The following is a 25,377-nucleotide window of genomic DNA, read 5'->3' as shown; positions in this document are numbered from 1 at the left end:
CCCACTGCCAACGTTTCAGTATGTTTTCTTTTTCTGAACTAGTACCAATAAATAATCAACGCATCCTGACTTGAAACATTAGCTGCCTGAAACACTGCATTTAAAAAGAATTGGTAATGACTGTGTGCTTCTAGATATGTACAGAAAGCTTGTTTGTGACACTGACTGGAAAAGATGCAGCAGTACCTGTCATTTCCACAGTACCAGTTAGTTTCAGATGCACCTTATCCAGGATTACTTTTTTATATATGTGTTTTTCTTTTGTATGTATGTATACATAAATACATGTTATATATACATTTATTTTATATAAAAATATCTATATTTTTAGCTTTATAAATACATAAAATATATTAGCAGAGAACCTGATTAAAACTCAGTACAGCTCTAAAACAGTCTCAGTGTTCCTTAAGATCCTATGTAGAGCTCTCTCTGCATTTATGTGTAAGACTTGTGATTATCCTCACCTGAGGTTCCTCTTTCTTTGCATCCCACTACCATTCCTGTTATGATTCAGCCAGCACCTCTGACACCTGATAAGCCAGCAGATCTGTTTCAACATGTCCTTTCTGGATTCTGAGGACAAAATTAATCTCACCTAACGTCAAACATCTAGAGCAGAAAGATTTATGCTGGTCACTGCCAGCTTGCACTACAGTCAGTAAGGGAAAACAGACCGCTGTAAAGACCCACCCTCTGGCTGACTGCCATTGCCTTCCACTGACAAGGCAGAGAGCCCAAAGTGACCTAGTTCAGATGCAAATATCCAAATTGGCGAGAGAAATTCCACTGTCTGTGTTAGATCTTTATTAACCCCCACTATTAATATGCTCAAGATTACAAAAACATAGGTTTTGACAATTTAACACTTTCAGCTGTAATGCTTTTGTATTCTTATTCACAAATAATATGCAAACCATTAAAAAGCCCACTATGAAAAATACATCCTTTTTTGTATATCTGCTTGTACCAAAACCAGAATAAAATATAGCCAAGTTTATCCATAGCTGTAAATGTTACTGTTGATGCAAAATAAATAGCAATACCTTACTCTCAGGTATTAAAACACTTCCCCATGCAGAGCAGAACCAAATCTAAAGACAAATTTTTTCATTCAGTGAAAAAAAAGGCTTTTTTAATAAATAAAGTATTTTATATGCATGTTTTGATGAGATGAAGTTATTAAAGATATCAAGCCTTCGTAATTAAAAGCTAAAACTACTGAACAAAACTGAACACAAAAACTTTCAAGAAACAAACCCATCACAATACAGAACTCAGGTGTTTGTGTTTATAAATATATATACACATACATACAAATAAGAGGACTGTAAGGGATAAAATTGCTTTCCTTTACCCAAAGGAACCAAGCACTCTCCATGCACTCCAAGCATTACCATTTAGTTACCTCATGCAACTGCTTTAGCTCCTGCAGAATCTGTTCACATTTTTGTTACTGGCTTGTATTTCTTCTGTATGAATTATAAAGTAAACCTTCCTATCCTTATCTCTAAGATAAGGAAAAAGGGAATCTCTGTTTCTTAATAAACCTCCCCTTTCTTTAATACACCCATGTGCCTATAGGTCTGAAAGCTTTTCACAAATATTTTATTAGATCTGCTGTATTATTTTCATATTTCTTCAAATTAAGGTCCCTTATTTTTTATATAATCAAAACACAATTGATTCTTTTAGAAAACAGAAGTGGGCAAAATGTCCCCTGTATTAAGGTAAATCTCATTTACATGTCTTGGACAGACTTTCTTCAAACACTGAGGTCTAAATTGAAGATAGCCACCTTATGCTAGGAGATTAAGATATAGTCAGAGGATAAAACATGCATACACACTGCTGAATTCAAATAACGCATAAAAATGATTTTTTTTTTCTGAAAATGCAGTGTTTGTGAAGGCATTCTGCACACAGCTTTCTCACATGAATTGCAAAGGAAATCTTGGCAAGTAATGTCGGAATCAGCCCTGAAAGGATTTACAAGTTGACAAAAACCATAGGCAGTTACTGGGTCTAACTCCATTACATGGTATGTATTAATTAATACTGCCCTTTTCAGCTCTGAGGAAGCTTATGTACTTTCCTCAGTTACAAAGTAGATCTTCTGTTGTCTGGTACAGCATTCTTGAGTGTGTTGAGGGGTTTCCCCCTGTGTAACACTTCTTTACCTTCAGGTATCAGTGCTAAGTGCAGACAGCTGAATTTCACATTTCTGAAACAATGCAGCCTGCAGCTGCTTGCTCTGCCCATCCCTGGAGGGAGCATTCCAACAACAGGAAAGCCAAATGGGATGAGGAGTTACTGAGAGGCCCCCCTTTACATCCTCCTATCCTAGTTAGCCCCAAGTCGATGCAGGTTTAATAGACTGGAGTATACACTGCAGGACCCCAGGAGTTGCTCACTCTGTGATTCATGCTCCCTAGCTAGAGACAGACAAGGGAAAGGCAGTAATTGCTTAGGAAATGGAGTTTAACCCATCCAGAGATGTCAGAGCAAACTTTCAGGCTAGCAATAGAAACCTCAGCATTACCTTTGCCTTCTTTGTCATGCTGTCCAATCTTTTTTGTCTGACAACCCTCAAATACAACACTTCTCCCCCAGACAGTATAGCAACATGTTTTATAGCTGGCTGATGATGAATTCAGCTGCAACAGTAAAGAAAAATGTTTACACCATAAACCCATCAATCATTTTTTAATAATTAATGAGCATTCTCAAAATCTTACTGCTACTGATTAGGAACATAATTCACTGGAACTGGTCACTCACTATATTATACAAAGGAAATAAGTCACTGATCCTTCATGTTCGGAAAACAGGGATGTGATAGTAGCGGTCATCCTCAGTCAGGAGAGAAATCTCATTCCATTCCCTTCGGTATTCATCTGGATAGTTTACTTGAAATTCCTCAGTATTAAACCTATGCAGTCTGTAAACTCTTATCTTTACTTCAAGTAAGTATCCAAGAAGACACAGTTCAACCTAAAGATGAAATAAGTCTGTAAGACATGTATTTCTACACACAGAAAACTAAACCAAAAATAATCCAAGCTAAAGTTTCAAAATAGTAGACAAGGAATAAAAAAGGTAATTTTATAACTGGAGTAAGAAAATACAAAAGTTTGAGGGTATTCTCAGTGTTCCAACAGTCCTTCCATTACTCTTTTCCATGCAGAGGATATTTGAATTAATGCTTCACACTTGAGCAGCAGCCCTCCTTCAATTGACACAATACATAACCTGCTCCCACAGCCAGGTCCTGCAGCTTAGCAGGGAGCAAGAAGGGACTAGCAATTATTAAAAGACAGATACACCTTGAAAAACGGGAAGCCTGCCACCTTGTGATCACTTTCTACATGAGGGAAATTTAACAGTAAAAGTTAAAAATGTCCTTGTACTTCATGTATATGAAACTTCAGAACTGGAATCTCCGTTGACACTTCTTGCAAAGGACTGCTTAATCTGGAAAAATGCTTTGGAAAAAACTCATATCCTTGGGCATACCCAGATAGAGGAACTTGTCCAGTTATAATCAAACTGCTCCTGAAGGTGACTGAACATGTAACCATTAACTTGATAATTGAAATTGACTGTAAAAACTAATTTCACCCACTGGAAAGTGAAACTGTTTGCAGAGTGGCAGTGTGGAGCTTAGCTGGCTGTACTTAACTCCTCGCTAAATATAAAATTAGGTGAACAGTTAATAGAGCTCTCATTACCTACTCTTAACAGATACTAGATTTAACAAGAACCAAAGAGAGGGAAAAAATAAAGCAATAATAGAGGGTTTGGCATGGGGGAGCAGACAGGAAAAGTGAAACAACAGGGCAAATCCGAACAATCTGAAATTATTTTACACATCAAAAATATCATTGCTCTGAATGATGCCTCAGTGATAGCCTAAAGCATCTCAAAAATCATCCACCCCATTTTACTCTACTACAGTCTTTTTTCTGAAAGGTAAATGAGCATCCTCAATCCATTTCCTCACATTCCCATTCCCTCCACCCCACTCTCCCAGAAAACAATGGCCAACAGTCCTGGATGATGTATGATGTATTCACCTAATCACAGAGATAGGGCAAGTTTGTGATTTATTTTTCATTTATATCATTACCTGGTCTAGGCAAAGAGAGTCACCTATGGAGTTCAGACGATTCATCATGAAACTCAAAGGGTCAGATGAAGAATCACGAGCAAAGAGAAGGCTAAAGAGGCTGTGTATGGGTTCTTCCCTGTTCTTTATCTTCTCATAGGCTTCCACAACTTCGTAAAGCATGATGAATTTTATGGCCTCATACATTTTATGCTCCTTGCTCTCGTCAGAAAAGAGTGTGTTACAGATGTTTCCTCTTTCTTCATGACCTTTAGTAGCAATTATTTCAATCCACTGGAAAGCAAACAAAAGAATATTAATCTAATTATTAAGGGTTCTTTTGAATATAAATTCCAAAACAGGAAAAAATGCCAGTCTGTATTATACCATTGTTGTGGCCAAATGATGGTGCAAATATGCAGGTGGGAAATATGCAGGTGGGTCTTTCAGATCCACAGACCAATCTGAAGCCTTACACATTTCAGTTTCCATTTATCCAGCTGAACTTATTTGTTACAGACAGTTCCAAGCATCTAGATACTGATATTCTATGAGAAAACAAATGTAATCCCCTTATACAAAAGTGCCCCACCACCACTGTAGAAAACCCAAGTATTACTGTCAGTAAAGAGTCTGAAAAGAACATAACCACCAAAAGAACCTCAGGAAGTTACAGAGAATGTGTGTGGGTGCATCCAACACACACACCAAGCCATAAGCAAAGGTTAGATGAAGTGATGACTCCTGACTTGTTTTTTAATTTACAGTTTCCAATATTCAGTGATTTTCCTCTATAGTACCATTCATATTAGAATCTTGGAAACAACTATGTTGGAAAAGTTCTTTAAGATCATAAAGTTGTCTTAGTTTGAATTCTTAAGAGCTGAGCCAAATTCAGAAGTGTGTCGGTTAGAAGGAACCTATACAAACTGGATAAGCCATCCAGAATGGTATTATGAACTGTACACATTTGTATGTTATTAGTGTGTTCTGCCTCATGATGTCAAGTTTAGTTGGCTGCACAAGAAGGGACATGACAAAGACAGGTAAGGGACATGAATGCAGTGAGAATTTCTCTTTCTCTTCACAGTTGATAATGAGAGCTCCTGAGCTCTCTGTGGGTCTAGAGGGGTCAAAAGCCAGTGCTTTCACCCAGAAAATGGACCTTCCAGGAGACAATGTTGGGCTGGGTACCAAATCAGAAAGCTTAAAGTACCCAGTCCTGAACACAGTGTCTGAAAAGAACCATCTGGAACTTCTGAGAGGTTTTTTGGGACAACAATAATAGATGATGCTCAATGATTGGGATTCAAATTAATTTCATTTAATTCTGTGCATATATCATTTATATGTTGAAGTGGCAACAAACTGTGAATTGCAACTGAAAAAATAAAACTTACTCATGAATACTAAGTTGAGAAATGGATCCCCCATCTCCTCAAGCATTCCTGAAGACTTTCCTTACAGCTTAAACATAAGAACAAGTTAGGGAGGCTAGCCTAACTTGCAGGGGGACCCTGGGTACTTAGCCTAGTGGATCCCTGAAAGCTGGATTCCCTCTAGGAGAGGCAATGGCCTTCCAAGTAGCTCAGGTTTCTAAACCTGAGGAGAAAGATGACTGCCATAGGAATATGTTACCAGGAGCAGTTCCCTAACTCTCTCTTAACCCATCTCTCATTTTTTTCCTCCCAACCATTTCCTAAATACTCACATTTGTCTTTAATGTGTCCATGCATTTGCGCAATTTACCAAAGGCATTAGGACCTGTGTATCTTTCTGGCCCAAAACTGTATTGCTGAATCCAGTTGCAACCTTGAGAATACAACAGCTTTTCAGGGAGCTGGGAAAAAAAAATAAAGGCAAGCAACTTATAACCATAACAAGAAGCAGAATATAAAGTTATATCAACTTGTCTACACACATTTTAAATTACAATGTGGTTCTATCCTCTGATTGTACAGTTCAATCAACAAAGTGTTAAGAAGGAGGCTCTGTTTGACTGCCAGGTCCTTCAGAAACTTTTAAAACAGGGCTAACCAAAAAAGAAGAAAATAGGCTCTCAGCAAAATATATAACCCACGCTCTGGAAAAGCTGGATGCATCCAGATTTGGTGAGGTATTTAGGATTACAGACACCTTCCACTTTGCACAGTTACCCCAACAGGCAGTAGCCATAGCTCCCCACCTCCTGGGCTCCTGGAGCCCAGAGCAGGAATCCTGCTGCTTCAGCAACATGGTCAGCAGCTCCCATGTCTTTGGGAGTCACAGGACTTCGCACGGAAGTGAATGTGAAGGATTCAAATATCCTTGTGTGACAATGGAGTGACATCTAGCAGGGTGGCAGTAACATTTATCCATTCAAAGTTAATTTTTTTTTCCTTCTTACATTTAGATCCATGTTCACATGGTTATGTTCAGATCAGGGACACTTTTTCTTCAGATTCTAATGATTCTCCTCTACGTCCATAGCTGTCATGTCAGTTTTCACACTGAACAAAGCTTCCTTCTTCAGTACAAGGTTACTTGAATCATGTTCACTTATGAAACGATTTTTACCTTTAATATGTCTCTCTCCCTCATCCATGATGGAAAAGGTATGCCTTGGCTGAATATCTGAAAAAGCACCGCTCTTAGCACACAGTAGTTATCCCTCCTGACTTGTCGCAGGTATTTGATATGACAGCTCCAAAACAATTCTTCATATGCCTAGAAGAAGACCCCCCCCAAAAAAAAGTAATAAAAATTTTAAATCTTGGACAAAACCCATGTTGACTATTTCAACTACTCATAAGAGGGAGCTAGGGTGATGAGAGGGTGTATTTGTAAGTTTTATATACACAAAGATGTTCCAACACCATGGTTTTTGTAAATACCATAAACTGGCACTGTCCCCTAAGGGTCATTCTGCACTCTCCATCCAATGACTTGCTCCAGTCTCTGCACCATTGCTAGTGTAAACATTCACATGGTCAAACAAATCAGAGCAGGTCTGGAAAGACTTCTTTGCCATAATAGCTTTAACCTGGTTCATTTTTTTGTGTTTGCTAATTTATTAGAAGTTTTGCTATCTTTTGTTATTTGCTCCTCCAAATCACTCTGGGCCTTGTGAGCTGTTCTGGGTAATTTTGGCATTTCTGTGTTTCTGCATTTATTGTGGAAAAGTTGGATGCTTCCTCCATTCATCATTCAGATGCAACTCCCACTTTCTGCAAAATGTCTTCTTTTTTCTCTCCTAACTCCCTTGTGCTGCTGTTTGTTTAGCTATATCAGCTTCCTTTTACCCTTTCTTAAGTCCTTGGTGTACATTTGCTCTGTGATTCCAATACCATGACCTAAATCTATATGTCAAACGCACTGACCATAAATACTCGAGTCTCTTAGCTTCTTTTTAACATGCTTCCTTGGTTTTATGTAGTTTCACTTTTTGAAGGTGGATGCAAGTATAATAACTTTTTTTTGCTTTGCTGTTCATGCAATGATGTTGAATACAAGTACATGCTGCCTCCTGTTCCAGAGAACAACAGAAACTGGAAAGCAACATTTAAGTGGCAGATCCTGTGCACTACTCAGGACAAAGGCAAGGGTGGCTTCCTTTCCTAAAGGCTCCTTGAAAGGCTGATCCATGAAACAGTGATGGACATCACCTTGAAGTTCAACCTCACAGCTGCTGCCACTGCTAGATGGTCAGTTGATATATCTCCCATTACTGTTGCATCTCCTGCCCCTTCTTCCTTTTTGATCTCTCTCAACATATAACAGAGAGCTTTCCCACCGTCATCAGATAATCAGCAATACAGACCTGGTGCTACATTTATCCTGTGCTTGTCTGAAATGCCACACCATGAGGATAGTAGAATATAATGTCACAGTTAATTAGCTGATTGACAGGGTTTGAGTTTAAGCTTGCTTTAACAGATACAGCTACTCTACTATCAGTATAGCTACTGTAGCTAGAAGGTTTTTTTGAAAAATAAAAATCCAGCCCATGTTCTTTGAACCTACTTTGTTGATTAAGGCTTAACACAGCTGAAACAGAGAGCCATAAAACATGTTGCTCCTGGAGGCTTGTCTCCATCACAAGTTAGGATACCATACTGCTGCTCTAACTTAAAGCACTGATCAAGGACCTTTAAAGGGCACTGCTGCTCCCACCATGACCCCTGCCATTCTGCCTCCAGTAACGGCCACCATGACATAACTGCCAATTTAGATCTGTGGGTTCATGCTGTTTCTTTTGCTTTGCTTTTGACCAGCCAGTGTAATGGACTCTGGTAGCTGCTTGCACTGGGAGTGATATTCCTTTCCCAGGTACTACTTCTCCCCATCTTCATGCAGAGATTAAAATTCAGCTCTTACCTCCCTCATATGTTTGGCCTGCTGCGTTTCTCCTTTCCATTCTCTCACACTATACCCAAGTAGATCAACTTCTGTCAGCACACTGAGATTCCCTAAATCGAGATTAATTCATAGATTAGTTACCTTCTGCTCTGCATCTAAAGGGTAGTTGGGGGGAATTAATGAATATGGAATGACAAGAAAAAGATTACTTATGAGTTTTCTTTGAAGGTAGTTGCTCCACCTGAAATCCAAATGATAAAGCAGGTATTAAAGAGGAGTTGTCAAAAGTCAGTATTTACTGAAATAAGCAAAAGCATGGAAGATTAAAGTCCGCATAATAAAAACCTACCGTTTCAGTAGCTGTGCTAGAAGGCTATATAGCCTTCTGCAATACCAAATAACAGTAACAAGGAAAGACATGCTTAGCATCAGCTGCACTTTCACTTTTTGCCACAGGAGGCACAAGGATTGCTTGGTGGCTGTTGTCCAGGACTGCACCTCATGCCTTCCTAAAGCAGGGATTAAAGGAGAGGAAAAAAGCTTGTCACTGTTTTGCCATACTTTTTTCTGTTTATTTTTTTACAAAAAGAATAATTATCCCAAAACGATGCTGCTCCAAATGAAACAGAAAACATTAAATGAAAAAAGCAAGTATTATTTTTATATGCTTTATGTATATACTTTATATGTTTAATTTTTCAAGTCTCTAGGGTTTTGGGTGCACGTGGTTCACATTTCCAGGCTTTCCTCCACCTAGGGAGGGCTAGATATATAGTTACAATGGAGTCACAGGAAGACTGATACCAAAGCAACTGTTCAGTAACAGGATGCACTGGTCCAGAGACCTGTACTGTCATTACTTTGTCACTAAGACAAGGTTTCAAGGGCCAGGGATTAATGGGAACTGTAGTTTATAAACCAGCCACATAAAGCAATACTAGCTGAGTAAACATCATACAACTACCCAGGGAATTAAAGGAATGTTCCTGCCTCAATTTACATTAAGTTTAAGGTCAGTTTAAAACCTCCGGAGAAAGCTTCTCCCTGGGGATTTGGTAGAAAACTCAGGAAACCATCACAAAGAGGGTGCACTCTCACTGTTCCTCACAGACATAAAGCAGGACACATTTCTGTCACTCTCTTGGCATGGCAGGCAGGGTTAGGGAAGGCTTTGGTTGTCTTTTATTAATAAGAAAACCCAGAGTTGAGAAAGGGCCTGGAGGTTGAATAGTTGACAATGGTAGTATCTGCTTCTTAAATGAGAAATCTACCCTCTGTTTGCAATTTGAGTATAGGAAATTCCCAGAGTCGATGATCCGCAGCTGCTCTATTATTAACTTATTTATTGATTTAGTACAAAACTTTAAGAGAACTTAACTTCTTATGAAGGCATCCCCAGAGAAGGCCAAAAAATCCTTCTCCAGAGAGTTCCACAAAGAGACTTATTCATTCAGCACAGTTTTATGTCAGTTGAACTTCTGCCCTCACCGGCTTCAACAGGAAATTTAAGAGTGGCTGAAGTTTTCCAAGGAAGTTAAGCCCATGCACTGTGGACAACTATACAGTCAAAGAGTTACATATGAATCCCAACCCTGGCAACGAGATAAACAGCTATGCACATGATTTTTACAAGCACTATTGCATATATACAGAGCGCTGCTGATATTTAGCCTTTTCCAGTATTCTGTTGTTTGAAGAAGGTTTATTGCAGGATGTCATGTACAAGTTCTCCGGGGGCAAGACCCAGATCTCATCTCTCCCACGAACAAAAGGCAGGTTAAGAGCTGTAAATGAAAAGGTGTTAAGAAACTTTAAAGAAGTAATCATAGAAGCTTTTGGGGTACTAGTTCCCATTTACACAAAACCCATATGCTGTGAACAGCCAAGATGATGGACAGGTCTTCTGTTAGCTTCTACTCACAAGCTGAAATAACATGTGTGTGCCTGGCATGACTGGGGGTTACGCCTGCATGTACTGAGTAGTTACTTAAAATACATACACATTACCCAAAATGATTGTATGGTCCCTCTTTTGATTTTGAACAAACTGGGACTATAAAAAGGGAGCTGGTCCATCTGTTAAAATGACGTACTTTGCTTTACAAAGTACCAGAAATACATGTGAATGCAAAATTTCTTCCTTTACCCATTTTACAGGCAAAAGATGAGAGATCTGCATCAGCTGTTAAGTTGAATCAAGCAGTCTTCAGAAAAAAAGCTTTTGCTGGTATTAATACTGAAAAAAAAAAAAACTACTGGAGTCCAACAAACAAACCCCCTTTCAAGGTATATGGTTAACAGATCACAAGCAACTGTTCTTCAAGGAGCACTGGGAAGCACTGGCTTACTGATTTCAATCAAATCCACAAATCAATGTCAGCGAACATGAGATAACCAAATACTGTTGCTGTGGTTCAAACCAAGCCACACAACTCGTTCACTGACTCCCCCCCTTTCTCCCCCAACTCCCGGAGAGGTGGGGAGGAGAATCCAAAGAATGTAGCTCCCACGGGTTGAGATAAGAACAGTTTAATAACTAAGGTATAACACAAATCACTACTGCTACTACCAATAATGATGATGATGATGATAATAATAATAATAATAATAATATTGATAAAGCCAATAACAAGTGAAGAGAATACAACACCTCACCAGCCACCGACACATAACTTACCCCACCCTGCCCAACTGAGCACCAACCAATACCTCTTCCCAACCCCCAGAACACTAGCCCCACTGGATAACTCTCGGTTACATCCTGGGCATGACATGCTGTGGTATGGAATACTTCTTTGGCTAGCCTGGGTCAGGTGTCCTGTCTCTCTTTCCTCCCGGCCTCCCCTCCTCCCTGGCAGAGCATGAGCTCAGAAAAGGCCTTGGACAAACCAAACATTTGAGCAGTAACTCAAAACATGCTTGCTATCAGCACCGTTCCCAGCCCAAAAGTCAAAACACAGCACTGCACCAGCTACCAAGAAGGAGAAAAAAATGGCTGCTACTGCTGAACCCAGGACAACTGTTCACCCATTTTTATTTAGTATAGGGGATTTATAAATAGGTGTTTCCCCAGTAAAGGTGGGAAATCCTGCAAACAAGCAATTTTGAATATTTTTGCTACACTTGTATTACATTACTGCATGCCTTGGACTTCATAATCTTTCCCTCCTGTCATGGGAAAGCTGATGTTTAAACAGCACTTTGTGATTCAGTTACTACTTTCAGTGCTGATGTCACACTTAGAAATGAAATTACATTTTTTTATTTAAGTAAATGACATTCAGAAGTAGCAGTTGGATCGCAAAGTACTGCTGGTAAAAATACATCACAAACAAGACATGAATTAAAGAATAGGGTAGTTTAAAATAGATCTTTCCACCCCCTCCCTGTCCCCTCCAAAATCCTTCAGAAACCGAAGAGCAATTAAATTAATAACACACAGTGGGAGAGGAGTAAAATAAACCCACAGATTTTTAAACCAAATTCATTCCCAGGTACACGGACAGGGTTTATCCTGCTCCTCAGGAGACCGTGGCAACTGGTCTGTGCTGCAGCCAGCTGCTGGGCTCACAGCCTTCTGAAGACTGACACAAGCATCACTGTGAGGATAAGGAGGCATGGCTCTTCTCCGTGCAGGGGAACAGAGCCCTGGAACTCCTAATACAGCTCTTAGCAGGAATTTGAATGAGCTGAGGTTTAACAGAGGTGCCGTAGGAGCTGATACAAAAAAGTAGGAGCAGTGTTTATCTTTGAATACAAGTAGCACAGCATGTTTTCTTTTCATGCCACATCAACTTCCTGCTACTGCCAAACCTGAAGCTTTTACCCGCCCCCCAAAGAGACATGCAGAAGAAAAACAAAGCAAAAATACCAAACATGAAACAACCAACCAAATAAAAAAAGGATCAGAAAAACACGGATAAGAGACATCTGCAGCATCTGCTTATTTCACAAGTGACTCAAGAAGAGTCTCTAAAGGATTAGCTCCACATTTGCCTTCTCACAACTTCTTTGGAGGCTGCCAGCTTAAAAAATGTGTAACTGATGAAATGTAAAAATGTAAGAGACCAGCCTGGGAACTAGCAGGCAGCACTGTAGGCAGCACTGGAGCACGATCCAATATTCCAGCATGTCTGATGGCACATTCACCCTTTTACTTATTTCCTCCCTCCCTTAAGAAGGCAATCAGGAAGATAGCAGAGTGCCTTCAAAGCTGACTATATAACTTCTTTCCGGGACATTCCACTCTGCAGTGCTTTTGTACTGAAAGCAGGACACAGTACTTGTTACCATAAAGTGGCCAAATTTCATCCTTCTGTCATACAACACTGTATTCCTAGTTCCCAAAAAAGAGGTATACCTTCCTTCAAAAAGAGAGACAGAATTTGGGATCCCTCTGTTCCAACCCTTTTGTTGCCTACTTGTACCCTTCCTTTTCCCTCCTCTCTTGGATCCAGATCTAGGAAGAGAAACCCCTCAGCTGAGAGATGCAAAGCTTGGCATGGAGGCCCAAGTCATCCTGCATTCAGCGTGTGCCTGCAGAGCTATCTTTACAGTTGCACATTAGTTTTTTACAGACTACGTAGTATTAGTACCAAGGTATATTATGGAATAGGCTAAATCCCTTTTTTAAGGGAAAAAAGCAAACTTATCCTTATAGAGCAGGCATCAGAACAGATGCACACATATGCACATGCATCTCAACTGACTGAGCCAAGAGGGAGACAGACTAAAAGCTATTAATGATAAGAATTCAATACCTACAGTAGAGTACATCCCATAAGAGTTTAGAAGGGAGAGGTGTGCCTTTTTAAGTAGTGCCAAACAATTACAGAGTGGTTGATTTCCCAGTTTATTATCAGCACCTCGCCTGATTTTTAAAAAATCAAAACTACTGGAAACAGATCAAACCCATACCAAGATATGTGGGAAGCACTGCTTAAGTCAGTAACTATTTCATTACAAAACCTTTCCTTTTCAGAGCAAAGCAATGACAACTTGTTAAGCAAACCTTCTTCACGTATTCTAACAAAACAACTACAGATGAGGATCTCTACTTGGTATAAGAGGAAAAAGAGAATCATTTACAGACAAAGATGGTAATCATCAGTGACTTATCAAAAGTTCAACCGTGTCTGCTGATCAGATCTCAACTCCAAAAACTAACAAAACAGAATCCCAGCCCCAAGCTGTAACTAAAATCACACAATTACATAGAAAATGGAGTAGTTTCAGTAACACTGAGGCACATCAGTTCCAAGAAAGGCTTTATTTACACAACTATCCTGCGTAGGAGTCCCAAGTGCTCTCTCAGCCCTTGTCCTCTTTCTGCAAAGATGTTTCAGGAAAAACAGAGTAGAAAGGTTGGCAGCCTTCTTTGGACTCCCTGATCATCAACAGGTCCTAAGCTGCTGGTGTTAATATATCTATCCAGTTATGACACTTACTTATTCCTACACTTTAGCAGCAAGCATAATGCATTCTTACCTACTGTGTTCTTAGCTAAAATATAACCTATTACAGTTACCTTTACAAAACTCATTTCATCTATATAATCAAGATATTAATACATGCATTAGCTTGCACATACCATTTTTCTTCTCTCTGAACGCCTACAAGAACAAAAAGAAAGCTCACTTCTTGATTTCCTGTGTAGTTCAGCTTCCTTTTTAAGGCACTGAGTGCTCCATCCAGGACTTTCAGATGAATAAAGCTCAGCTACATTCCATTTATGTAAGAAAAAACATGAGAGAAGCCTTCAAAGAATTTACAGTCCAGAGAAATACATGAAAATAATCTCATGCCATAAAACTCAAGTATCTTTTCAGAGCTTATTCCTAAGTGTGAGTAAAAAAGGAATAATCTCCTTTTAAAGAAGGAGCATCTGAAATTTCTGCTAATGTGATGAGTTTTTTAATGCGAAAAAAAACCCATCCTCATGCAGAATTACTATTTAATGCCTGCACACTTCAAACAGAACTTATGTAAAGGTACTAGATCTATCATTTGAAGGAAGCCCACTCTAAGGACTTTTATTATGTCTGCTGCTGAATTGCACACTGAGTTACCCCTAAAGTCACTCATGGTTGTTTCTGGTTTATCTATTTACAAACACAGCTCACAAAATGCCTCCCCCACTTCTCACCCACCCCCAGGTTTTGTTTTTCTTTTTTCCAACACTGAATCCAAACTGACAGAGTAAAGGAAACATTTTCCTCCTAAACATCTTCTTACACTAAAGTTTAGGTGATAGGCTAAGTCTTTTAAATACCTTGGGTTCTTCTATTGATTTGTCTAGATAGGTGAAGCCAGATTTGTCTAGATAACTGGAGAAGAAAGGTTGAAGTCTTACTTAACAATAAGAAGCCCCACAACTGTACATGAGGAGAGATCAAGAAAGAGGGAATGCCAACAAAAACCCATATGGGAAAGATCTCAATGTGAGTAACATAGAGGAAAACAAGCTGCTTATTGGAGTCCCCTGGCAGTGCTCCTGGGACAAAACACCCAGTGGATAGAATCATAGAATAGTTAGGGTTGGAAGGGACCTTAAGATCATCTAGTTCCAACCCCCCTGCCATGGGCAGGGACACCTCATGCTAAACTATATCACCCAAGGCTTCATCCAGTTTGGTCTTGAACACTGCCAGGGATGGAGCATTCATAACTTCCCTGGGCAACCCATTCCAGTACCTCACCACCCTAACAGTAAAGAATTTTTTCCTTATATCCAATCTAAACTTCCTGTGCTTAAGTTTCAACCCGTTACCCCTTGTCGTATTACTACAGTCCCTAATGAATAGTCCCTCACCAGCATCCCTGCCTGGGTGACTCCCATCCAGCTCATCCCTAAAGAGTGGTTTGACACCTCAAAGTGTCCTTTGCTGAAGGACACCAGAGGGGAAAGCAGCAAGAAGTGCGAATCACTTTGGTAGGCACACACAGCAGGACAGTCAAAGGAATTTTAAGTTTCTTACCTGTTGATAAACAGTTATCCCAAGTGATGGCCGGAAAACCAGCATCATCAAGTAACCCATGACAAACAAAATATCAACTTATCTGAGCTTGTCTACTATCTAAGAAGTGTCAGTCACAGATGTTGATTCTTACAGGCACTGCATCTGCCATCAGGTAGAGACCCTGCTCTGAAAGCCAGCCGGCTTTGACTAGGTTCCATCCATGTATCACATCATTCCCATCTCCATACAGTGTCTGACTGCTGTACCCTCATAACACAGATTTTATGTTTGTCTTCAGAGCACAGTTCTCTCCAAAAGTGCACCAGACTCTGTGTGCAGGCCATGCAGAGTTGTGTATTTTTCATATGGAATAATAATCACATATAATTTAAGATTAATAATGCAAATAATTCACATCTCCCGGTCATGTGTCATATTACAAAGCCTGTACCTTCCTACTAGGCATGAGCAGAAGTTACTCCAATTGCTTTACTTGTTTGCTTGGGAGTTTTACTTGTCTCTCTCCATCTTTCCAAGACACATTAGAAGCAGAAGGGAAAGGCAACAGAAAGCAAAATGTCAAAGCCATCACTCTGAATGCAAATGACAGAAATGGATCCTGCATCTCTTTCCCCCTGCCACTCAATGTCCAGCCCGATGAAAGTCAAAATGTCAGCTTTATACTGCAGAGCTAATAGAAGCATCTCAGCTGTTTAAACCCTGCTCTCTCTTCATCTTTTAAAGGGCAACAGTTTCAAAATGGCATTTATTTAATTAGCTCACACACATAGGAGTCCTCTGCCTTTGTTTAAGAATACCACACGTTTCTTGCACAAAATCTTGAGCACAAAAGGCATGCTGAAGGGTAAAACTGACTTAAATGTTAGTTACCATCACTCAGTCATAACTTGTACAAACATTTCATAAAAAATGTGATTCAAGAACCCAGAATGTTCCATGTGGAAGCTCTCTGCTGTTAAAAACACAGTATTATTAACACTAATGCAAGTCTGGTATTGTTACAGACCTTTGGATGCCAAGAGAAACTTCAAGTGAAGCACTCTGGACATCGGTCTCAGGGACCAAGAGACTGTAGTTCCTTGACAACTCTGCACTTGCACGAACTGCCTAAAAACTGAACAGTTATGTGGCAAGATCTACATAAGACACATATTATGCAGCCCTGTAAAATACAATAATATGGTAAAATAAGTGTAACCCTATGTATTGAGCTCTTCTTGAGGGGCTGCCATGTGGCAGGGGCACAGCTTAGTATCACTTGTAAACTGAGAAAATTAAATACAGAGTACTGTGCAGTCTCTAGCCTTGGAAGTCAGCAGTGTCATTTTTTAGAGCTCTACAGTGACATGAAAACCCCTATGTGTAAGGCCTCAGCCTTTGGCGAGTATATCACAGCTGAAATTCATGTGCAGGAAGTGACATGAAATGAAACCAGAACTGGAGGCCAGCGAAGACATCTGCAGGTTGTTCCCAAACAAACGCAATAGGCACATGCACAGCATGGAGCTGTGCTCAGAGCAGAACCAAGGGACACTGGGAGGACATCTCTTTGTCACAAAGACAGAACCGAAACCAGTATTTAAGTTTTCACAAAGACTGATTTTGCACAAACTCAGCATTTAAAAACTTTGCCAGATCTTCCCAGTGTCAGCTGGTTTGTGAGCAGTGGCAAACACCTTGCCATCATGCTACTTTGCTGCACAGACCCTAGGGCAGACCTGATGACAGTTGAAGCCCTACTCACACATCATATCAAGGCACTAATCTGATGCTAAGGTATGTATTTCCCACTTTCATAGCACCGTTCACACACCCTGGAAACAAACTATAAACATTCAAAAAAATATGTAAAATCTTGGCAACATATTATGGATAAGGAACCTGGGATGGGATCTTGCCTGAGACTACATGCAGAGCTAGTGAAAGGACTAGAGACTGAGCATGTACAGTCACATCATCCTGTATTTTCAGCCCTCTACCTTAACATGATGTGGCTCAAAGAAGACAGCACAACTCTTCTGCTCCGTCCATCGCCTTCTCCTCAGGGAAGTGTTTGTTGAAAGAAATGTGGGCAGCACAAGCTGACTTGCTAGCCACATCCCTCTTCATGGATGTGTGGTGTAAGTGATGACATGGGGACAGGGGCTAGAGACACACCCCCTCTATCTGTCAGAAGCATCCAACACCTCCACACAGGCTGCAGAAAAACCCCAAGGTCGTAGATCCCGAGGATGGCAAAAATGTACAGTATCACTCCTCAGCAGTGAAAAAATGACAGAATAAGGCTGAAGCAAAACTAAAAGCTGCTGAGATAAGAAATTTTCAGAAATGCATGCAGCATTTTTGTAGCATTTTACAATATGTTTGGCTTCACTGGAGCCTTCTCAAGAGTGGAAAATGACACCCTTCTCTACTTTTTCCCCCTCACTTTTTCTGGGGCAAAGCTTTGAGATGGTTTTATATGATCAGGCAATGATAGGCCAACCATGAGTTATACTGTTCAGGGGAAAACAAAACTTACATCAAACCAAATTTTGTATTATACAAGCTCTACTCTCTCTAGCACCCAAGAACCCATGGAAGATCCCTAGCTACAAATTGCCCTCTTAAAACTGTCCTTGACTGCTTTTACATTGCTGTGGCTGTAGCACGCAAGCCCTGACATTCTTCCATCATAAACCACTGACATTTTAGTTAGTAAATAACTATATCTCAATCTTTCTGGAAGATACAGCATTGTCATGTCTGATCCCCAGTGTTGCAACCATGTACAGAAGAGCTGGTGTCTGCCATGCTGGGAATCCCAGCAACAGAGCACGTGGGAGAAGTTCCCCATTACTGCTATGTGTGGCACCACACCAGCTCAATCAGCCCAGGAGTGCAGAAAGGGTGCCCTGTGTCCACTGTTCTTTCCCAAATTCCTTCAAATCAGAAAACAGATCCTAAAGTGATTCAGAGTCAGATGTCAGACAGCAACTTAGATTAGCACTTGACTTTAAAGAGCACTCTAACTCCTTTAGAACTCAGAATGCCTGAATAAAAAGATCATTACAATAGGACTAATGTGAATCACGGATAATTAGAAAATAAAATTCACAGCCTAAACAAAGAGAAAATTATGAAGCTCCATAAGGTAAATGTTATGCAATTCTAATCACATACACAAATTAGTCATCATAATCATACAACCTTTTGACTCCTGAGCACTGGTTATTCCCTTGTGTTTTCTAAATAACCATACTCATCACCCTGGTGTAGTTTGTCACCATGACTCCCACAGCTCAGCTGCACGAGGTCAGGAGGTACAGCACAGAGTTCATTTCTAAAATCTCAGACTCATTTGCCTGGGTAACCATCCAAGGTTTATTGTTTTCAGACACTGTACTGAAGAAAAAACTGCAGACATTACTGAAAAGCACTTTAACATTTGTTGTCATGTCCTTAGTAGATAGGATGAGAGGATTTAACCTGCAAGCTGTATCTAAGAAACAAGGTGGACAGAATGTCCTAATGCTGCACTGGAAATCCACACCATCTAGTCAGGCAACCTGGTCCAAAAAAGCTAAACAAAATGAAAAACCTTACATCCCACTGGCAAAAAACTATCAGAGCCACAAATTCCATTTTTCTTTTTCTTTTTTCAAGACTCCAAACCCAAATGCAGATCCTTATCCATAAAAGCACTTATATTTAATATGCTGTTTTTCCTCTTCAATATCAATTTTAACACCCTTCACCTGGTAGTGTATAGATATGCAAAATAGAAGCTTTTGCTCTTACTGTATCGTGCCCCTTTCAATGTAGAATTAAAATATTTGTCCAGCAGTAAAGAAATTAAATTCTTAAAGGAGCAAACTTCAGTGAGTACAGAGAAGCCTTCTGAGCTTTAAAACCAAAACTGGTCATTTCTTCCTGTTTCACACGCTTTACCTCTTTGTTTCATCACTTGCAGAAACTGGAGTGTGCCAAAGGACGGAAGTGGGAATAACTGTACCTGCATATATCAGTAATAGAGCACTTAGGACCACACTAGCTTAAAACTCACTCACTAAATACCACAGAAATCTCATTTTTTCTCCACTGAAGAAAATGAAAGTACAAATTGAACACAGTTTGTACAGCTCCTCCAAACCAGTCAGTGCTAAACGAGAGCTGGGCTAATAACTATCAAAGCAGAAATGTATCCTAAAATGTAAAACAGAAAAGCAAGTTGGCAGGATATGGTGCCTTCAATCTAAAATGCCACAGTGACAGGTCACAGAACTGTTTAGGCTTGAAAAGACCTTTAAGATCACCAAGTCCAGCCATTAACCAAGCACTGCCAAGTCCACCACTCAACCATGTCCCTGAGCACCACATCTACATATCTTTTAAATACCTCCATGGACAGTGACTCAATCCCTTCCCTGGGCAGCCTGTTCCAGTGCTTGACAACCCTTTTGGTGAAGAAATTTTTCCTAATGTCGAGCCTAAAACTCCCCTGGTGCAGTTTGAGGCTGCTACCTCTTGTCTTGTCACTTGTTACTTGGGAGAAGAGACTGACCCACACCTCACTATAACCTTCTTTCAAGTAGTTGTAGGGTTGATAATGTCCCCCCAAGCATTCTCCTCTCCAGACTAAACAGCCCCAGTAACCTCAGCTGCTCCCCCTAAGACTTGTTCTCCAGACCCTTCACCAGCTTTGGTGCCCTTCTCTGGACCCGCTCCAGCACCTTAGTGCCTCTCTTGCAGTGAAGGCCCCAGAACTGAACACAGGATTCAGGGTGCAGCCTCACCAGTGCCAAGTACAGGGGGATGATCACTGCACTGGCCCTGCTGGCTGTGCTGTTTCTGATATAGGCCAGGATGCTGCTGGGCTCCTTGGCTACATGGGCACAAGCTGGCTCATATTCAGCCATGCATGACACAGAGAACTACATGCAAGTGTACCAGCCAGCAGATCAGAAGAGGTGCACATCCATCTTCCTAAGTTTCTATAAATCATATGCTCATTTCTAGTCTCGTTTTCCTAAACCTTTAACTTTCTGGTGGGGAGGGAAGCCAGCCTGCAACATTTAAATTCAGGGGGGAAAAAAACTAAAACAAAACAACAAACAAAACCCAAACAAACAAAACCAACAAATCCCCCAACAAAGCAAAAATACCCGAATGCATAGCAACCCCCAAAGGGACACCTGACGCGAAAAGGGAAAGCGCTGTTGTTTTAAGCCCACAACGGTCTCCACGTCCCTTAACGCTACCAGCGCAGAGTGCTCAGAATACACCAGCTCATAAAGCAAACGCACCCCAGACACGTCCATCTCCTCCCGGAGGACCTGCCCGCCCCTCCGGTCTCTCCCTGGACACATCCCTCCCGCAGGTCAGGTGCGCTCCGGACAGGCCACGCCGCCGCTGCACCCGGGGGCGGTGGGGAACGATGCGGGGGAACGGGGACTTGTGGGAGGCTCAGCGCGGTGCTCCCCGGCTCGGCGACCTGCGGAGCAGCAGCTTTCCGGGTACCGCCGCCTCGGGAAACGGCCCCAACACAGGCGAGTGGGAAACAAAAAGTAACGCAGCAACATATGAACCCGAACCCTCCCCGCCACCGCGGGGACCCTGCGGCACCCGGCCAGCCCCCCCGCCGCGCCTCACCCGCTCCGCCGCTCCCCGCCTCTGCTCCCCAGGGATAAACCCCAGTTACAGACGCAATGCCGGCACCGCCCGGGGCGGGGATCCCGCGGGGCCGCCCCCCCGCCCCCGATCCGCCCGTCCGGAGCCAGTCCCGGCACCCCGGGGCGCTGCCACTGTCGGCGGCACCAGCCGAGCTCCGCTCCGGGCCGGGCACTGCCCCAGCACCGGGTGCTGAAAGGCCCGAGTGAAGCTGGGGTGAGAGGGTACCTCAGACAGAGTGGTGGTCGCGGACCCCGGTTCGGGGAGGCAGGCTGACCCTCGGCACCCATCTCTGCTGACGGTGACTGCCTTCAGTCAGCCCGGTGCCTTCAGCTTAAGAAACAAGTGTATTCTCCGTTTCCGCAGCAGTCCCTGCAGCTCCTCTATCAGTCAGATATAATTCGTACTTCGATGTCACAGTTATTTTACAGCATCAGTTCCCTTAATGGAGACCAAAACTATCATCATCTGTTTGAAATCTATCCATGAAATCTCAATACCATTTATGACAGCAAAGTTGTGGTTTTCTCCTATCATTAAATGTTGATTTCCTCACTGATTCACTCATTATTAACATAATGAAGTCTATTTGTACAAAAAGAAATTCACCCTTGCCAGGTACCCTCTCACATAGCAGTTTTCCAGGTGTAATTTGGCCTGTAGAGAATTTGCATAGGCTGCGGTAATTTCTTTTCTGGTTACATATTAAGGAACAAATTTTTTCCATCTCCCTAGGGACTTTGCAGGAAAAACAGAAGGGAATTGTAATGGTCTGAACAAGTGACGCAAACATAAGTCTTCTGCAGAGTTACAAGCGGTTTGCTCCAGTTCAGAGCCAGGACAAATTTACAGGGTTGTTTTGTTATGTTTTGTTTGCTTGTTTTTCTGAAATATAAAATACTAAAATGGTTTGAGAGAGAAAATCAACACTTTTCGTGAAACAGTGAAGAGATTCCTGTTGTCTGTCACAAATACTAGATTGTTTCTCCATCCATCTCAGTTAACCAGGGCAAGGAACAAAAAATAGGCAAAATCTATGAAACATCGGTGTCCAAACACTCACTTAGGTCCATTGACAGAAAGCCATAAACACACTTATCCAAGCAAAAGAAAATCTAGGCTTAAAATCTGGCTAAAAATAGCAAAAGTAAATAGTTGGTTTAAGAAGTCTGAAGCTGTCAGTTATGCAGTGCTGTGTGTTGCTCCATTGAAAATCCATTTTGGAATTTTGTGCCATCTCTACACCTCCTGCAGCATCAGCTGGCTGGTGCTTGCTTTTTGGACATGCAGTTTGCTGCTTAACGCAGCTGTGTCTCAGGAGAGACAGCTGGGAGATGCTGTTAGGATACAGATCAACAGCATTCACCTGCAAAGGCTCCAAGGTACCTGGGATTTGTTTGAGCCACATCTTTCCTGCAGCTATCACATACTTCAGCTTCCTTTCCTAGCTTCCTTCTCACCTTGGCCAGGCCACTGTTGATGCCACTTGGTAGTTTAGTTTTCCAGCCAACCCCAGATTTGCCTCATTCTGCCCTCTCTAACTCGTGTTCAGATCTGAGGATTTAATAGGTGATTTCTTTGTGCAGACAGGCCTGAAAGTTAATGTTTATCTGGTTGCTGACTCACTAGAGAGGAGAGATGAAACACACTTAGTTCAAACACTGCAGATCAACCCCCATATCCATGAGTCCTTCCCACTTCCCAGCTCTGTGCATTCTTTGCAGGAAATTTATTCAGCACTTCAGTGTGATATGGAGAATAGCTTATGCCCCTCTGCACGTCCTATTGCTGGGAATAAGCCCTGGCAATCAATCAATCAAACAGGTATCACTTACTTGAAACCGCTTGAGGTATTTTTTAAACTAACACTGTCCATGTGCTTTTTTCTTCTTCCACAGGTTTTTTTCTGGACTTCTTCCCTGAGCCAGTGACAGAGACCTCTCTACTACGTTTTCCCATTTGTGGGCTTTGGCAGGAGAATGTTGTCTCCCCTCCTTCGAGTTTCTGAGACAGGACAGCCTTTACCTGCCTCCCTCCTCTGCAAGCCTCTCCTTGACCTGGGATGCAGGCAGCTCTGGTGAGTTTGAGCCAGGTAACTCACAAGCCTCCCACATCCTATGTTGGACTGGTATGGTGTGCCATTCCTGTTGGCTGAATATGAGTTAGGATAATTCTAGAGAGAGCAAGCAAGGTGTAGGTCTGGATCTGGGTCTAGGTCTAGTTTTGTGTTGGGATCAACTTCAAAAAGGGGAATAGCAGCTCACTGGAAGGCAGTTTCTGTTACAGACTGTGCAGAAGTGGAAACACACTGCTATGAGTGTTCAGAAAGTGTGAACTTCCCCTAAATATCTTTGAAAACAACATAGGGATCTAGAAAAGCCTTACTTGAAGTATATTTCTGCAGAAGTAATTCCTCCCCTGCTTCGCCTCCAAGTAGGCAGCAGCTCCATGGGGACAAGGGGAGAGCTCCAGGGAACTCTGACTGGAAGCAGCCCAAGTTTGATTCTCTTCCTCCAGACTTTCTGGTCATGGCATTTTGCAAATGTTTGTGATGCTCAGACAAGGCTGGTGGCAAACTGCTTAGGGATATTTATGATATTTCCTTCCCTTTAGGGGAACATTATGAACTTGCCCATGACATGAACCTTCAGGTTTTTCTGCAGGTTATGGCATCTCCAAGCAGCAGGCATGACTCTGACTACCTCCACTTGCACCCCCAAGAGACTGCATAGCAATTACAGCAAAAGCTTATACTGAAAGCTGTGCTAAGCAAGTGTGAAGACATTTTAACCATCTCTGTTTAACCCACAAATCAAATCATCAGCAGAAGCAACTGCCACATTCTTGCTCCCATCTGCAGGTCAGTGTCAGGATTATAGCCACATCCCAAAGAATGCAAACAATTCAAAAGGAGCATGAAAAGGGTCTGCTGAAAAAAATGAAACAGCAATCCAACCCAGTAAAAGCAGGAAACCTAGGTCTCCTAGAATTAGTCAGAGCTTCACCCTTCCTTTCTTCAAGTCCATTATTAACAGTTAGGAAACATTTCCCTGATTATCATCGTTTATTACTACTACTAAGGGCAGGTATAGTCAGTCCAACACACAGGTAAGAATAATGCCTATGCATCTGTGATCTGCAGTACAGGAGCTTTCTATACATGATCACCAGCTTGGTGAAATGCCAAAATTTAGAGCACAGCTTTATGAACTTACCAACACTTCTCTTGGAGCGGTTTATTCCGCTTTGTTTTTCTTGCTCAGGGCACAGGTCTCTGCTCTTGCTTGCTTTTCTGTCATATTGCCTCTGCATGTCCTCTCCGGAGGATCCCCCCACAGCTGGATTTCACTCCCCTGAGTTCTTTTGCTGGGGCTAGAAAGAAAGTCTCTACAGACTTTGTGTGTCTTCACAGATCAACAAGCTGTGAAAGGATCTGGCTTCCTGTTTCATTTCCGTTGAAGTTTTCGAAGTCACACAGGCTGTGTGTGCTTCTCCATATCCAAGCCACAAGAGGAAAAAACCCAGAGAATCGAGCATAACTCAGCTATTTGTAAAGGCCACATTGCTGCCTCCCTCATTTCACATCTTCTAAGTTGCCTGAGAATCGGAGATTGCAGGGTGATTTTCAAACTGTGATGTACCACCCATGTGGTGGTCTCTGTCTCAGCAATAGTGCACAGAGAGACACAACCTTTTCTTTTCAACTCCAGTGTCATGTTTGATCACTGGGTATTTAACATTACTTCTCATGCAATCAGTGTGCTTGCTGTAGCACTCTGTGAAATGGAAACGGGTGGTCCACATAATCATCCCTTCTCTATTAAGACATGGGCCATCTATGTGAAAGCAGAGTTAACACTGACATGATTAAATCACTTGATAGATATGGCACTTTTAATAAAACCAGGCAAAGGGTACTTCAAGGGATACTTTCCTTTCCCTCCTCACTCATTGTTTTAAGTTAGATGAGACCAGTCTAAAGCTATTAATTGCTTCTTAATTACGTCATTGAAAGGTATATCCCAATATCATAACTTTGCAGTTAAATCTGACTGAGCTACAAGTTAAAGGTTACTAAAAGCAGTCTCCCACTCTGAAAATATCTACAGGTTCTTGTTTCAGAGGCAGAAACAACCATTTGCCCTGCCAGATTCCTCTTCTGCTGACTGCTGCTCCACTTTACAGATGGATTTAAACAAGAAAAAAAAAACCAAAACAGAAAAGAATTGCTGGAGTTTATTTGGTTGCTGACCCACATTTCCTCTTTTGCTGGAATGAAGATTTCCCTTTCCACATATTCTG

At 41.6% G+C, this 25,377-nt stretch overlaps 1 protein-coding gene across 3 annotated transcripts; it reads right to left on the bottom strand.

Annotated features, from left to right (window-relative positions):
• Window positions 1-784: 784 nt before the first annotated feature.
• OTULINL (OTU deubiquitinase with linear linkage specificity like) lies at window positions 785-24,474 on the bottom strand. Of its 3 annotated transcripts, none has more exons than XM_034063238.1 (8): window positions 24,291-24,474; window positions 8,796-8,955; window positions 8,656-8,687; window positions 8,465-8,556; window positions 6,665-6,814; window positions 5,820-5,948; window positions 4,130-4,402; window positions 785-2,994 (listed from the first exon to the last, which is right to left on the bottom strand). In XM_034063238.1, the coding sequence occupies exons 1-8, from the start codon at window positions 24,385-24,387 to the stop codon at window positions 2,815-2,817; spliced, it is 1,113 nt and encodes a 370-aa protein (XP_033919129.1). In that variant the 5' UTR covers window positions 24,388-24,474; the 3' UTR covers window positions 785-2,814. The 3 variants fall into 3 exon arrangements, with proteins under 3 accessions (XP_033919129.1, XP_033919131.1, XP_033919135.1); XM_034063240.1 differs by lacking the exon at window positions 24,291-24,474 and adding an exon at window positions 21,304-21,325; XM_034063244.1 differs by lacking the exon at window positions 24,291-24,474 and adding an exon at window positions 21,058-21,081.
• Between the last annotated feature and the right edge of the window lie 903 nt (window positions 24,475-25,377).

The sequence above is a fragment of the Melopsittacus undulatus genome, chromosome 1, assembly GCF_012275295.1.
Source record: "Melopsittacus undulatus isolate bMelUnd1 chromosome 1, bMelUnd1.mat.Z, whole genome shotgun sequence".
Classification (NCBI taxonomy): Eukaryota; Metazoa; Chordata; class Aves; order Psittaciformes; family Psittaculidae; genus Melopsittacus; species Melopsittacus undulatus.
Note: the sequence above shows the minus strand (reverse complement) of the source record. Positions and strands in the feature narration are given on the sequence as shown.

What these genes read in the sequence shown, in the direction of transcription:
- OTULINL (XM_034063238.1), bottom strand. Translation starts at nt 24,387, where the DNA reads ATGCAGAGGCAATATGACAGAAAAGCAAGCAAGAGCAGAGACCTGTGC. An exon ending in CCTTCAAAGAAAACTCATAA is followed by an intron (nt 8,557 to 8,655) that starts GTAATCTTTTTC and finishes ATCTCGATTTAG; the next exon opens with GGAATCTCAGTGTGCTGACA. An exon ending in TGGACACATTAAAGACAAAT is followed by an intron (nt 4,403 to 5,819) that starts GTGAGTATTTAG and finishes TTTGCTTTCCAG; the next exon opens with TGGATTGAAATAATTGCTAC.